The following is a 15,890-nucleotide window of genomic DNA, read 5'->3' on the forward strand; positions in this document are numbered from 1 at the left end:
TGTAAACCAGCTGTTCCAACATCTGTTGCAGCAATGAGATGCTGATGCAGGACCTGATATGGTTTATCCATTTCCAAGCACACGAGCGTTACAAAAAAAACGATGAACGTGACCAAGTGGAGGCCTATATCTTCCGGCAGATAACGGAATTGTTCTGCCGTGGAAATGGAGTAAGTGTTAATTGATCGTTTAAGAAAAGTTAAAATAGTTAAACCCATTTAGATCACATTCTTTGTTTGTTTGTTCTGAATAATGTGCTCGTATTCAGTTACATCTCCAATACTAACAACAGATGTGTTACCTAATGGTATTTCTTTTACAGGAAGTGATGTGTGAAGTCGCCACAGTCTTCTTCCACGTCTACAGCTGGCTTAGGAAGAAACGAACAAATGTTAGTATATCTCACATCAGTATCAGCGTCTGTCTGTATATGACTGTGTAATTTTGCATTGTTTTTGCCAGCACCGTGGTAACTAATATGACCATTTCAGTGCGAAGGTGGTAACAGATGGAAGGCATGGTGTCGTCCTCTGGCAGAACCTTTGTGCTCCTCTCCACCAGATGATGAGCACAGAGAGGCTCTGATTAAGATGGGAGATGATCTTGGTATGGATACGTTCCACAGTAGCAGCATATTGTTTTCTAGCATTAGCATGTTGTAATCATGCATGTAACTCTGCACTGTGTCACGATTCCTGATCCTCACATGTATGTTTGGTCTTTCATCTGCAGCCTCCAGAAGATGGACCTACGCAGCACATCTCTGCTACGTTTTGGCCAAAGTGGAGCTGGGGTCACGTAGTCAGTTCGAACTGATCGGATGTGACGGGTAATGTGTGTGTGTGTGTGTGTGATATTCTTCCAGAATTTCTACTGACACATTACTCTATTTGCAGCAGAGTGCCATTTGGCATACAAGTCCTGTCTAAAGCCCTCGTGAGAACCGAGACGTATGAATACGTGCTGTCGCTGACCTCAGGGCTGTACCAGCCAAACTTCCAGGTTGGAATTGATCTTCTGTTCTTTTTCACAGGCACCGATCAGCCATATTTAACCAACGTACTCAGAATGAACGACTCTCTTGTCTCTCTTAGAGCTGGAAGTTCTGTCAGGCCAAGCAGGCTGGCCCATTTTAATTTGACTGATCAAACCTTTGAATACTGTGAGAACATCGCCAGGGCAGCCTTTGCGTTCCCCGACAGAATCAAAAGGAGCTTCGTTGAACGGCTTGTTTTGGTAAATAAGATTATTAACGATTGGTTTCTAGGTTTCAAATGCGAAGTATCGTCTTCATCGCCAATTTACTTTCCTAACCGGTCTCGTAGCTGTCTTGCAAACTGCTAGACGAGAAGGCAGGAGAACCTGAGTGGCTGCTAGCGCTCCGGCAGCTGCACAGAACTAAATTAGAAAATGCTAACGGTGACCCAGAGCAGCACATGGCATCTACCAGCCATGACGTGGTTTCTGAGATTCAGGACTCAGAATGTTCCCTGAGGACAGGCGAGATCCCCGCTCTCCAGTCCTCTGATCTGGAGCACACTGACCCACAGGGTACGTTAGAATCCACCACGTGGACAGAAACGAACCTGAGCTGTACTGTGTAAGCTGTAAGTACTCTTAAGCTCCAGACTGTACTCTGTTTACTAGGTACTCATATTCAAGATACTTTACCATACTCGAAGAAATTGTACCATAATCAGGACGCTGTAATTGATTAAAGCTATCGACGACACGAGCCTCATTCTTTACTGCAAGAACGGACACCGAGCGCGATGCTCTTTCATTCCTTATTCAGTTGAAATCAACTAAATTATTGTCTGTTCAACAGCTGTGTTTGAATCGCGGTGCACCTTGGGAAAGCTGCCGGGTCAGGGGGGCCTCGGTTCTATCTTCGAAGGAGTCCGGACTGAAGATGGGAAAGTGGTGAATGTTCTCCCCGACTATCAGGGCACCACGGTGCCACCGTCGTCTAGAACATCTGTCACGTAAAGGCCGCGTATTTGATCCCACTCTGGATTCGGTATTCAATACAGGTTCCTGAATGTCCTGCTTTATTTCCGCTGCCTCGACATTTTAGCTGTGGCCTCTTAGAAATGAGGTTACACTGGAGCAGGTTACAGTTTTTTTTTTGATAGAGGCAGTTCTAAGTTTCCTGCAAGAGTTTATGGGTAATAAATCCAGTGTAATAAAAGTTCAGAACCTGAAGCAAAAGTCTGAATTTTTAAGGCGTGACTTAATAAGGTCAAGTTTTTGCCGACACATAATATAACGCCTGTGGGTTTGTACTCATTACGCTAAATAGAATAAAAGATTGCTTTTAGAAGATACTAATTATGTTGCCATGGAATTTGTTCGGACGGTCAAGGTCAAAACCGTGACCGTCGTAAGTAAACTTGTTCCTGCTAACCAGGAAAACAATTCGCCCTCAATCATTACATCACCTGTCCTTCATAATAGACATTACAGGAAGACTGATCTAGCATCAGGACCAATCCGAACCTTTTCCGTCGTAACATTTCTGCTTAGCGTCGTTTAGATCGGTGTACTCACCAATCTAAGGTGAGAAGAACACGAGTATCCTGTACAGATCCCCGACCTCAACCTCGCTGAACATCTTCGGGACGAACTGGACCTGGAGCGTCCTCACGTCAGCCTCACCAACGCTCTTGTAGCCGAATGAACACAAATCCCACGGCCACGCCCCAAAGTCTAGTGGAAATCCTTCCCAGAGAGTGGAGCTTATTATAAAAGCAAAGTGGAAATCAATCTGGAACCGTTATTAATTAAAAGTAATCACGTTGCACAGATTACTTCTCAATTTTCATTTTAAAATGGAATTTTAAACATGGAAAGACGAAAAACAAAGAAAGAAAGTGTTACACCAGGATAAAAATGACACAGAACCAAACTGGAAGGGGGGAGAAAAAAAAAAAACCCTACCTACCGGAGCACCCGTCTTGAGATATATCCATTTACTCTGTATATGTACATTCTGCTTTGTAGTCTAATTGATGAACTTAAATATTTAACGCAAAGTGACTGTCTGAGAAAACAGACAAAGACGAACTGAATCAAATATTGTACATAGCTGTAGGATATTATACAGAATCTCATTTTCTCTCCAGAACCTGCTGGAATGAATAGGATTCATTTGTAAACCAAATTCGCGAGGAATTAATCAATCTTCAACATAACATTCTGTGAAGTTTGGGGCATTTGTTCCTAGTGGAGCTTCTGAAATGGAAAATCAACTAAAAGACCTGAAGCACAACCTCAGGCACAAGATGGATACTTACAAGGGAAGGTCTCGAGCACAGTTAGAGCACCTTCTCTGCTGTTTCAGAGGACTAGGACGGAAAATAATCGGGAAAAGTCGAACTCTAGCTGTATGGCTTTAATGCGAGAAAGCTATGAGCTCATCAAAACGATGCAATCCTTACAGCAGAGGACGCTGTTGCTGTTCCCCTGCTGTATCCTGTACAATTTTATATCGATTCAAGGATAATTAAGCATACTTGTGTAAGGATCACTATCCGAAGCATCTCATTTACTTGGAAATCAACGCATTCTGCTGGGGGAAAAAAAAAAGAAGAAAAGTTTCGACGTCGATTTGTTCGAATACCGAAATATCGTGCTACACGTCGCGTATCGTAGTCCGTAAGAATCGCGATGTGAACTTTTTATCATTTCAGAAGACTTGTAACTGCAGGGTTATCAGAAATTGTTGAATTTTATGTTAGGAATAATGACGTGACCAATCATATATTAAGGAGCCCGGTTCATTTAAAAACAAACCTTGCTAATATTTTGTCCGGAGTGACCGACGGAAAAGGTGACATACTTTTAATTCAACAGTACATCATGATCAGAATCAGCTAAAACACCCTGTCGCAATTCTTTTCTCTCTCAGAGAATGAAAAAGTGCCTATGCTGATGAATAATTTCATTACAGTGCTAAAGAGGACACGCACTGCAGTTACAGCTTTCCGTCACTAGAGGGAGACACATGACTGATTTATAAACTACACAACTTCAAGTCTTTTTTTTTTTTTTTTTTTTTAAATCCTTAAATTGGATGTTGCTCAGTTATTCAAGTTCATTTCCACACCCCACAGACATATTAACAGGCATGTTACAAAAGCACTGCTTATTGCACATTTTAATATAAAACAGTATTTTAAAAATCATATATATGAATATACAGAAAGAAAAACAACACACAAAAGATATAGTACACTTTCCATACAGTGTGTTGAATTCAAAATAATAACAAACAAACAAACAAAAAATGAACCCACTGTTGGTCAATACATTTTACTGTACAAAATCTCTCATTAGGCATGTCCTAATAATCAGTTATACAATACACTGCAACGTCCAATACATATTATTATTATTATTATTATTCGCGAAGGCAGTTTAGGTAGGCGACAGCATTTATGCTCCTAAAAATAACATATTTCCTATGTAAAAGACTATGTAAAAGATGGTTGTTTTATTGTTGGACAAATTTACAAAAACGTGGAATTGTATACTTTCCTTAATGACACAAAAACAAACCAAAAAAAAAAAACAACGCACAAACGTTATGCGTAATCTGGAGAACAAAATGGTGGATAGAACACACTGATGTTTTGATGGACTGAGGATCATGCTAGAAAAGTTTGAGGTAATGTTTAAATCGTGTTTGTCTTTTTCTTTTAAAGTCTTCTTTGTGATGCAACAGGGAATTTCAGTTAGCGGTTGATGCTACGTGTAAGTACTGTGTACTTGTAACTGAACGGAGATTTTTCTTGATAATTTATCGACATATCTGAGGTAAATGTTGACGTTCCCGTCAGGACCGTCTAATTTTCGCCGACACTGTACCTTTACGTTGTCCGTATAAACAACTTCAAGGCTTTACACTAGCTAAACCTGTATTTAGCATGTTTCCTAGACGCCCAGCAACAAGATCTGTTGTTCTCACGACTTTAACCACCGGTGCGTTTGTCTTCCTGCTTTGCGTTTGAATGTAACATGTCCCCAACAATATGGCAAAAGCTTAAACCATAATTGAATGTTGGCACACGAGCTAACGGAGATGAAATGTAAAACGGCTAGCGGAGCTCACGGCCTCGGTTCAATCACTTTTAGATCTGAATTAAACGTTGACGGTATCCGTGGCTCTGTTCATTCAATTTACATCGATAAAGCTGCTCCCGGTTTTCGCTGAGGGGAAATAAACTTGATATTACGTTTTAATATTCCTAAATTAACAGCATCAACTGTTAACACTCCGGTCATCGTGAACGTGGGACGGAGCAGCGTGTTTAGCATGTGCGTGTTTAGGATGAAATGAGAATTTGAATTGAACCCAGTGGAAACCCATTGGACTGCTTCAAGAGGATCATGTACAGGGATGGGGACAGGGGCAGGAAGCAGAGCTTGAAGACATGATGCCGCCATGATGTTACAGTCCTAATGTGTGTTTCATCTCTGGATATATTCAAGTACAACGAGCAACACTGCTCGATAAGAAGTGTACATTTATTATACAATACTGTACAGCTACATATATACACGTACTTCTTCTGTATGGTAGACTATATAACCCATGTACGCCGACCTATATAGGTCCTAATTATTAACACCACTGTGTTGTGTTTACATTCATACCACAAACATGGAAAATACTTGTTTCTGATTGGCTGGCAGGTGTTTGTTATGTAGGACAGGGAGTATAGTATATAACGGTGTTCCCAGGATAGAGAAAATAGTATGTCCCAGTATTCCCAGGATAAGGAATATAGTATTTCCCGGTATTCCCAGGATAAGGAACACAATATATCCCAGTATTCCCAGGATAAGGAATATAGTATATCCCAGTATAAGGAACACAGGATATCCCAGTGTTCCCAGGATAAGGAATATAGTATATCCCAGTATTCCCAGGATAAGGAATATAGTATATCCCAGCATTCCCAGGATAAGGAATATAGTATATCCCAGCATTCCCAGTATAAGGAACACAGGATATCCCAGTGTTCCCAGGATAAGGAATATAGTATATCCCAGTATTCCCAGGATAAGGAATATAGTATATCCCAGCATTCCCAGGATAAGGAATATAGTATATCCCAGCATTCCCAGTATAAGGAACACAGGATATCCCAGTATTCCCAGGATAAGGAATATAGTATATCCCAGTATTCCCAGGATAAGGAATATAGTATATCCCAGTATTCCCAGGATAAGGAATATAGTATATCCCAGCATTCCCAGTATAAGGAACACAGGATATCCCAGTGTTCCCAGGATAAGGAATATAGTATATCCCAGTATTCCCAGGATAAATACACATAAAACCCAAATGAATCAGAAAATAGCAAACACCTGCCTCAAACACACACACACACACACACACACACACACACACACACACACTCCTTGAAAGAATGAAATGCATCCTGGGATATCAATCAAGCCACTTAATCTGCTCCCTGCATCACTTCCACCTCAACATGTGACACAATAAAAACACACAACAGAACGAACACACACACACACACACACACACACACACACACACACACACACACACACACACACATTATGCTCTCTCACATGCACAGTAATTTGTCTGTGTGCAGACTCGCACAGCTCCAGACTGTAAATGTGGGAAACACAAACAGAACCACAGAAGAGCAGAAAATTACATTTTGGTGATTTATCACACCGCGTGTAAACATAATAACACCGTAAACGTGTACAAATAACGCCTGCGCTCCATCATTTAAATTCATCACGGAGAGCCACAGCCTCGGGCGAACGGATCGCGCCTCTCTCGCATCGGGCGTCTAGATTCGATCTTCTCTTCACGTGAAATAATTGTTCGGCTTAAAGGAGAAAATAAAACCGCAGAATTACCCACAGGACGTGACAAAATCCATGATTTCTTTCTTCTCGTGCTCCCAAACCCGAGCTGTGCGTCAGGTCTGGATTTGCACTTTTCTAGTTAGCGTCACACGTGAGAGCAGACTGTGAGAAAGCGGTTCAGCTCTGCTCCATAACTCTGTTATGAAGCCTAGTGTGTGCCAAGTCCCTGAATAAGGACATTTACAGGCTTTTAATCTCAACACTAGTTCATCTATTTAAAAAAAAAAAAAATAAAAAAATAAAAAATTTAATTCAGTTTAAAAAAAGAAAAAAAAGTTATACCATTTACACAGGTATAGTATTAAAAAAATAATAATAAATTGGGAGAAAATTTTAAGAAAGTAAAGCAACGGGTCAAAAACCATAAATGCTACGATTACAGCGTAAATAAGACCCGCCTCCTGACTACGTGTACTGCTGCCTTTTTATGGAACGATGCCGTCTGGGTATATTTATTTATTTATATAAACGAACGCAAAATCAAGCAAACGCCGCAATTTTTTTAAACGACCGCAGGTTTTCGCCGAGACGCGTCACGTGACGTCACGACGCGCGTTCAGCCAAAGCCCTCTTCGGTTCATGCTCAAAAGTCTCGTTTACCAACAAACATCGCTGCGAAAGACATTTCGCATGACTGCGATTTTCACTAATTAGTTTTCCACAAAAAATGAAAAAATTTTGAAAAAATGTCGCAGCAACATCAAACATTTACGGCTGCGACGATCCAAAAAAACTCCATCATCCTTTAGAGACTTATTATTATTATTATTATTATCATCATTATTATTATTATTATTATGGCTACACTATTTCGCATAATAAAAAATAAATAAATCAAACATTTTCTTAAATAAATGAACGGATGGTCATGAACGCGGTCGTGCTCCTGGTCAGTGATGCGTCACGGTTGGCCGAATCCGATAAAATGAATATAATATCGCTAAATATCTACTAGATTAGCGTGCGCTAGCTGTAGCTACCGAGCGAAGGCGGTGAAATAATACAGCTTGTCCGAAACGCTCGGGTTCGCCCTCGTGTTTGCGTTCCTCCTGTAATATTCCCTCTGAATCTGTTCATGCAGAGGGTTTTTTACCTCCCCGTCTCTGCATTCAGCGAGTGTGTAATCATGAGTGATTATATCGTGTCTGATGGGTGCGTGTGTGTGTGTGTAATCATCACGTAATCATCGTCCTCGTTTTCCGCCTCTCGTCTCGTCCTTTCTTCCCTGCTACTAAATTACCTCCTGTCTCGCGGTCTGTCTGTCTCGCTGTCTGTCTGTCTCGCTGTCTGTCTGTCTGTCTCGCTGTCTGTCTGTCTCGCTGTCTGTCTGCATTCGGCGTTTCCTCGTCATGCCTCCATCTCGTCGTCCGTGCAAGGCTAGACTGTCTGGACCCTTACAGCCAATCACAAGAGCACACCAGTTTGATTGACAGATAATCCACACATATGACCATGTTTCATCGGCTGGCATTATTTATTCAGGTGGATAATGCAGTAATAGCACGGGTCGTAGGTGTGTTAGCTTAGCATCAGCGCTTTTTAACTTCATATTCACAGCCCATAATGCCTTGCAGCGGCTGCCCTGGTGTTCTGAACTCGGTGGTTTCTCGAGACTTCCGTGCGCTCTGACTGACAGCCCGACTAAGACACTCTGACAGACTGAAGCCGATGAACATGAGGGAAAAAATGTGAAAAATCTGAATGTCACACACACACACACACACACACACACACACACACACACGCGATCTGCACTAAATGTTCTGCTGGCGAGCTTTTAATTTCCTCCTTGAAATTTCCTCTGCATTGCGGGCACACACACACACACACACACACACACACACACACTTATGCAGTTCATCTATTTCTCTCCTTGCAAAGTACATAAACAAGGCACATGACTCAAAATAAATAATCAGAAAAAGAGAAAAGAGGAGAGGAAGACAGATTATAAGAGAAGAGAAAGGGACGAGAGGAGGAGAGAACATGCTCGTCATCCATCCATCTCCCACCTATTCCTCCCATTCCTTGTCCCCCCCAACCCATCCATCCATCCATCCATCATCCATCCATCCATCATCCATCCATCTTGCCCAAACATTTCTCTCACTCATGTACTCTCATTCATCCATCCATCTCCCACCTATTCCTCCCATTCCTTGCCCCCCCCCCCCAACCCATCCATCCATCCATGCATGTAGCCATCCTAACAATGGTTCACCCAACCATTTCTCCCATTCCTTGATTTTTCCCCTCACCATCCATCCATCCATCTATCCATCCGCCACCACTCCTCTTGTTCCTTGTTTCCCTTTATCCATCCGTCCCTTTGTTCACCCTACCATCACTTGTTTTTTTCTCTCATCCATCCTTCCTTCTATCACTCATCCATCCCATGGTTCACCCTACAATTACTTGTTTTTTCCTCACCCATCCATCCCTCTAGTTCATCCATCCGTTCATCACTCATCCATCACGTTGCTCACGCTACCATTCCTACCATTACACACAATGAGAAATAGGAGGTGAAAGAAAAAAAAAAACGATCCCGAGACATGAGATCATCAGGGGCTGACTGAAACCAATGAACTCTGTACATTCTGGTTAGTGTGTGTGTGTGTGTGTGTGTGTGTGTGCGTGTTCAGATCGCTCCGTTGAGAAAGCTACGAGGTTACCGCACAAGAATCACCACGGTAACAGTCCTCAGGGGGCGGAACATCACAGCTTGACAGCGACCACACAGGCTCCGGCTCGGCCCAAGCACAACGGCGCCACCTACAATGCACACACACACACTTATATCAGTTGGTTATTTATATTTGATCGCAATTTTATCAATTATATTTATTTCTATATCTTTTCTTAGATTTTCCTAGTCCCCTGTATAACAAGCTAATTAGCGGTACAGTGAACGGGATAAAAGACGAACCGAGACACAAACCTGTTCGGTGTTTCACACGATAAGAAAACCGGCGAGGTTAAAGTTTTCACTCTATTATCAAGTCTTGAGGAAGTAACATACAAAAGGTATGGTGTGTGTGTGTGTGTGTGTGTGTGTGTGTGTGTGTGTGTGTGAGAGAGAGAGAGAGGTGTTTGTTTTGTTTTTTTTCCAGTCCACAGTTTGCATTTTCACTCTGCATCAACGGCGCCGAGGCAATTACAGAAAGGTGACACTATTAATGTCGAGCCAATTCATCACACACACACACACACACACACACACACACACACACACACACCTCACAAAGTTCATTTTCACCAAAACCTGGCGTGAAAAAAAAATCAGGCCCGTTTCTATAGCAACCACGTTATCTGTTCAGCGGGTCATCGTAAAAGGTGCGTGCGTTATGTTTACGGTTAAGAGAGACGTGTTGTTGTTTTTTTACGGACGGAAAGCAGAACATTTTAGCTTTAAGAGTTCCTCTGAAGATGCGTTTCTAAACCTAAAAAACAAAAACACAGATAGAATTGATAAATCGATTTTTTTTTAAAAGACCTGAGTCCACTCGTTGGTCTGGGGGTCGTATGCCTCCACGGTGTTCAGGTAGACCTGGCCGTCGTACCCTCCCACCGCGTACAGGCGGTCCCCGAGTAAACACACCCCCACGGCGTCCCTGCTGACGCTCATCGGGGCCACGGCCGTCCACGTGTCCGTTTTCGGATCGTACCTGCGAGAGAGGGGCGGAGCTTCAGTCACACCAAAATTCGCATTTCAGCAACACTTTCCATACAACGCTGCGGGCATCACACACACAGACCCTCGGAACTCTAGATCAAGATCGACACACAACCCCCCCCCTTACCCACAGCTTGTTTTAATCCTTCTGGGGGCGGGGCTAATTTCCAAAGAAGGCTGAAAACATGGAAACTACTCGGATTATGTTTATTTCAGGTTTGAAAAGTTACGTACTGCACCTTTAAACACACACACTTTCTGTCCGTTTCACGAAGACTGAACAGGACCAGGCTGCGTAATCCGTCACGAATTATCAAAACAAACAACAACAATAATAATAATAATAATAAACGGACGTTAAACGTCATTCTTTAGCCCCGCGTGCTGTTGGATTTCGTTGAATATTTCATTAAAGGTGATATTTACAGAGAATAAAACGATTATATCTGAATGTTGACTCGTGTAGAACCGTGATGCAAAATAGATGAGGGCATAATGAGGTCATGTTTAGAATAATATTGCACACCTCGACACAATGTCCCAGTCTTTCCTGCTCCACACACACACTTTATAACGCAAACACAGAAGAATGCGTAAGTGGAACCAAAGTCCCAGAAAACACGATGTGAAATATTAAAGCGTTCGTAGGACTGCGTGTTATTTTAAACATGAGACACCGCTCGTGCGGCTGAATTTCAGTGTATATCTTCTTTCAGTATATAACACACTCGCGTTTTTCTTATCGCACTGTAAGTCATGAGAACGCTGCCACCGCACGACCTTTATAGACGTGTGGGGGAGGGGGGGGGGGGTTAAATTCATTAAACTATCGGGAATTTATTTTTAAACGATTCTGAAATCGATTTTTTGTTTATTCCAGAATCGCTGTATTCTGTCGCTATATACGCAGTGGCTTAATTTTCGTCTTCGCTTAAAGTCGATCAGGCAGTAGTCACCTCTTTTATTCCAGTAGAGGACGAAGGTATTTGTTATCTTGGGATTATGTAAAAAAAAAAAAAAAATTTATGTAAAAATAAATATTATTATATATTAGGTACAAGTTGCTAAAAAGCAAATAAAAATCTGAATATTTATAGATTGGCAATCGTTAAAAATCGCAGTACATATCGATTCGGAACCCGGGTATCGTGATCGTATCGATTCGGGAGATGAGAGTATCGTCCCTGCCCTAGACCTTTGACCCCTCACCTCTCGACGCAGTCAGAGAGCCGGGATGCGAGGCTGGATGCGGGGGCGTCGTGGCCACCGATGGCGTACAGGAAGCCGTTCCAGGTTGCCACGCCGACGCCGCCTCTGCGCTTAGCCATGGGAGCGCATGCACTCCATTTATTAGTGTGAGGATCGAAATACTCGACTGACTTCAGACACGAGCTGCCGTCTCTCCCACCTACTGCATACAGCCTACAGAGGGGGAGAGAGGGGGAGAGGGGGAGAGGGGGGGGGGAGAGAGGGGGGAGAGAGATAGGGAGGGGGAGGGAGAGGGAGGGAGGGGGGGGGAAGATAGGGAGGGAGAGGGAGAGAGAGATAGGGAGGGAGAGGGAGAGAGAGGGGGTAGAGGGGGAGGGAGGGAGAGGGGGTAGAGGGGGAGGGAGGGAGAGAGAGGGAGAGGGGGTAGAGGGAGGGAGAGGGAGAGAGAGATAGGGAGGGAGAGGGAGAGAGCGGGAAGACATCAATCTAAAGAAACATAGAAACATTTTCATTGTGTGTGTGTGTGTGTGTGTACTGAGCACACACTTGCTATTAAGAACGGCGACGCCCACTGTGCTCCGGGGCGTGGCCATGGAGGCGACGAAGCTCCACTGCCTGGCCTGAGGATCCCAGCGTTCCACTGTGCTCAGATAACTCCAACCATCATGACCTCCTACTGCGTACATGGGGCCCTCCAACACTGCTACACCTACACACACACACACACACACACCCTTGAGCATGCACACAAACACAAACCCACTCGGAGTGAAAGGTCAGAGTTCGGTGGAGAAGGCGGCTCACCCAGGCCGTGGCGATGCGTTGCCATGGGAGGCATGACGCTCCACGTGTTGCTACGCGGGTTGTAGCACTCCACCGTGTTGAGGGTCTTGAGGCCGTCACGGCCGCCCACTACGTAGAGGCGCTGGTCGATGACGGCCACGCCGAACTGCAGTCTCCGCCCACTCAGCACGCCCACCTGCCGCCATGTGTCCCGCCGCACACAGTACTGCTCCATACTCGTCGCTCCTGGATAAAATAATAATAATAATAATAATAATAAACCTTTAATCATACATCACATCAGAAGCCTCGCCAGCACGGTCAGTTAAAGTCTCTACGTGTTCTCATCATTAGCGTGCTGCGTTTGCACGCTTACGGATATCACGTCGCTCGTATTTATAAACTACAGAGTAATACCCTTGGTGGCGTCCATGCCCCCGACGGCGAACAGCACCCCCACGGTGGCCTTTCGCGGCCGCGTCCTCGGGCTCTGCAGCAGCGGCCGGCGTTCGGGCAGCAGATGGTACTTCATCGCCTCCATGACCAAGCGCTGGCACTCCACGCTGTCCCTCAGCAGCGGGTTGGCCTCCATGTCCGCTAAAAACTACACGGGATAAACACCACAAGCGTCACACACAGCCGCTGAGCAGAGAGTCATCGTCCAGCGCAGGTCTGCTTTCATAAGACGCCAACAGACACGTCCTCCAATGAAAACGAGAACCAGCTAACACCGTAATACATCATTACTCTCTCTCTCTCTCTCTCTCTCACTCTCTCACTCTCTCACTCTCTCTCTCTCTCTCTCTCTCCTTCCCTCTCACCCCCTCGCTCATGCTCCAGCAGACGGGAGAGTTTTTAATGACGGAGAAGCTGCAGCTCCATGTCCTAATCTCACAGTAATGAGGTCTAATCCCCACCCACAGCGACGGACTGTGAACACACACACACACACACACACACACACACACACACACACACACACACACATAAAACTCTGACTTCTTGGCCAATAAAGCCAGGCTACTTATGCAGTTTGGGAGAAAACATTAGCGAGTCATTTGTTCAGCCATGTTCTATTAGAATAAAGTGAGTGCCTGTTTAGGGAAGGTTCCGATTCAGAGGTGTCCGATATTAACCGAAACTCTCTGGAAGCCCTGGCCCCTACCACCGTTTCACACTCTAGTAACGTTTCTGGCTCACGCCTTGTGCTTTCGCTTCGTTCGAAGCCGCACTGTTGCAGTCGCGATCTCGTGAACTGGAAGAAGTCCAACGGGTTCCAGACCCCGCACCGTCAAAATTACAGCAGGTCTCTGGTACCACACCAGAGTCTAAGAAAAGGTACCACCCACTCGGGAAACCATGGGAGAGTGGAATATATATATATATATATATATATATATATATATATATATATATATATATATATATATATATATATATATATATATATATCTTCAAGCGTTCCAGACATCTTTTCGACTTGTTCCTGGGTAATAAGTGTTCTTTCTTAATTGCTTATACTGCAAAAAGGTATAGAAGGTATAGAATTATTCCCCTCGACCCTGACGACCAGGGCATTGGTATTTAGAAATGTTCCCATTTCCGTTGAGAAAACGGGCGGATTCGCATCTTTTCGTTCACGTAAACAATCCTCAAAGAGGATTAGAACAGCGTCAAGGCGTCGCCGGAGGCCTTGACGGATGACGAGTACGTCTCTGGAGACGTTCATGATGGGTCTCTAAATAGGTTCATCATCGTCTCTGAGACAGCGTGGACACAAAGGCGCACTACCAAAGGCGGGACTGACCACAGCGGTGGACCACCATTGGTGGACCCCCAGGAAAAGTACTGATGCCACCACTGCACATCAAATTAGAACTTATGAAACCTACTTATGGAGACTACAATCGTAAACCCTGAGAAACCGCTCGACTTCTCCGTCGTAACAGGAAATCTTACAGCAGATTTCCCGTTTATGAAATCCGTCAGATACACCAGCGCTACAGATTTCATAAACATCCGCACGTACACCACGCCGTCTTCCTCGGCTATCCTTCCATCCATCTTTGCTTTCGTTCCCATCTGTCCCTTCATCCATCACAGCTGCCTGCTCTTACTTTCCTCCCCTTCGCGCTTTTTTTTTTTGGCTAAAAAAAACTAATTCAAACAGTTTTTGCCGTAAAGCCGCGCCGTGGCAGCTGTGCCGATCCGTCAGAGGGATCTATCTAATATCATATTTCATCAGAGAGTCGGCAGACCGGGCCGGGGGCTGAGAGGAGGGGGAGGGGCGAAACATCCTCCTTTCCACGAACAGGATGAAAGAAGCCGCGATTTCCATTTAGATTGAACGGGAAAGGGCGCGGCTGAACCGACGTCTCGCTAGGAACGTATTTGAATATTATCTCTGCTGCTTTCCTTCACGGCTGCGACCTGTAGTTAAAATCTCACCGAGAGGAAGACGGAGGCGAGAGTTTGAGTGGGATTAAACGCGCGCTGACGGAAAACAGAAGCTAATTAAAGACGGGGAGGTGGCAGTGGTGTGGAGAAGATAGCCAGGGTGACACTCCTTCCTCCTCTGCTGCCATTTTTTTTTTACGCAAGACTTTATTATGCAGCAGCGATCTGCTGATGACCTGCTCAACAAGTCGATATGTTTATCGATCATTATGAGAGGTCTTAACGAAATTATCTAACGGCGAGAACTCGTCAAATGCAGTTCGGAACAATTCTATTTGAGCAACGTGTAAAACCTTGAAAAAGCCAGAACTAGACAGATAAAAATAAACTGGCAAGAAAAAGTTTTTCCTCATTTATTTTAATAGGCACAATCCCACATAGACCTCACTGTAGACTGTGTGTGTGTGCGTGTGTGTGTGTGTGTGTTGTGCGGCTGGTAGATGAATCCACAGAGGAGAAGTTGATGCTCGAGGTGGTTTGTGTGGGTGTGTGAGTAGTGTATAAATAAAAAGAGTGTGAAGAGGAACATCCTGTCTAAATAACCCAGACCCTCTCCTGACACCGCCTTCACACAGACACCAGTGTTCTCCTGCATGTGCATACCAGTTGGAAATTAAGAGGCAAAATGAGACCAATTTACAGTGCTTGAGCATGACTGAAGTGGGGGAGGGGCTAACTGATGGACAGACCAATACCAGATTTAAGTGACTTAGTTGACTGACTGACTGACAGATGGCCAGGTTCAAGTGGTTGGTCATTGGAGATCGGTGGATTAGTCTGACCTTGAATGACAGATGGATGAGCGGATGGATGGTTGGTTGGGGCTGTGACAGGCAGGTTTGTCTGT

The 15,890-nt window shown here is 44.3% G+C and overlaps 1 protein-coding gene across 1 annotated transcript in view; it reads right to left on the reverse strand.

Moving 5' to 3' along the window:
- Positions 1–4,144: 4,144 nt before the first annotated feature.
- Positions 4,145–15,890, reverse strand: part of klhl5 (kelch-like family member 5) — a 25,905-nt gene continuing 14,159 nt past the window's right edge. Inside the window, exons 6-11 of the mRNA XM_017461168.3 lie at positions 13,004–13,190; positions 12,608–12,832; positions 12,350–12,512; positions 11,804–12,016; positions 10,415–10,586; positions 4,145–9,693 (exon numbers count right to left, since the gene is read on the reverse strand). Of these exons, the coding sequence (XP_017316657.1) occupies positions 9,637–9,693; positions 10,415–10,586; positions 11,804–12,016; positions 12,350–12,512; positions 12,608–12,832; positions 13,004–13,190 (1,017 nt within the window). The 3' untranslated portion in view covers positions 4,145–9,636. The remainder of the gene's footprint in view (positions 9,694–10,414; positions 10,587–11,803; positions 12,017–12,349; positions 12,513–12,607; positions 12,833–13,003; positions 13,191–15,890) is intronic.

The sequence above is a fragment of the Ictalurus punctatus genome, chromosome 29, assembly GCF_001660625.3.
Source record: "Ictalurus punctatus breed USDA103 chromosome 29, Coco_2.0, whole genome shotgun sequence".
Lineage (NCBI taxonomy): Eukaryota > Metazoa > Chordata > Actinopteri > Siluriformes > Ictaluridae > Ictalurus > Ictalurus punctatus.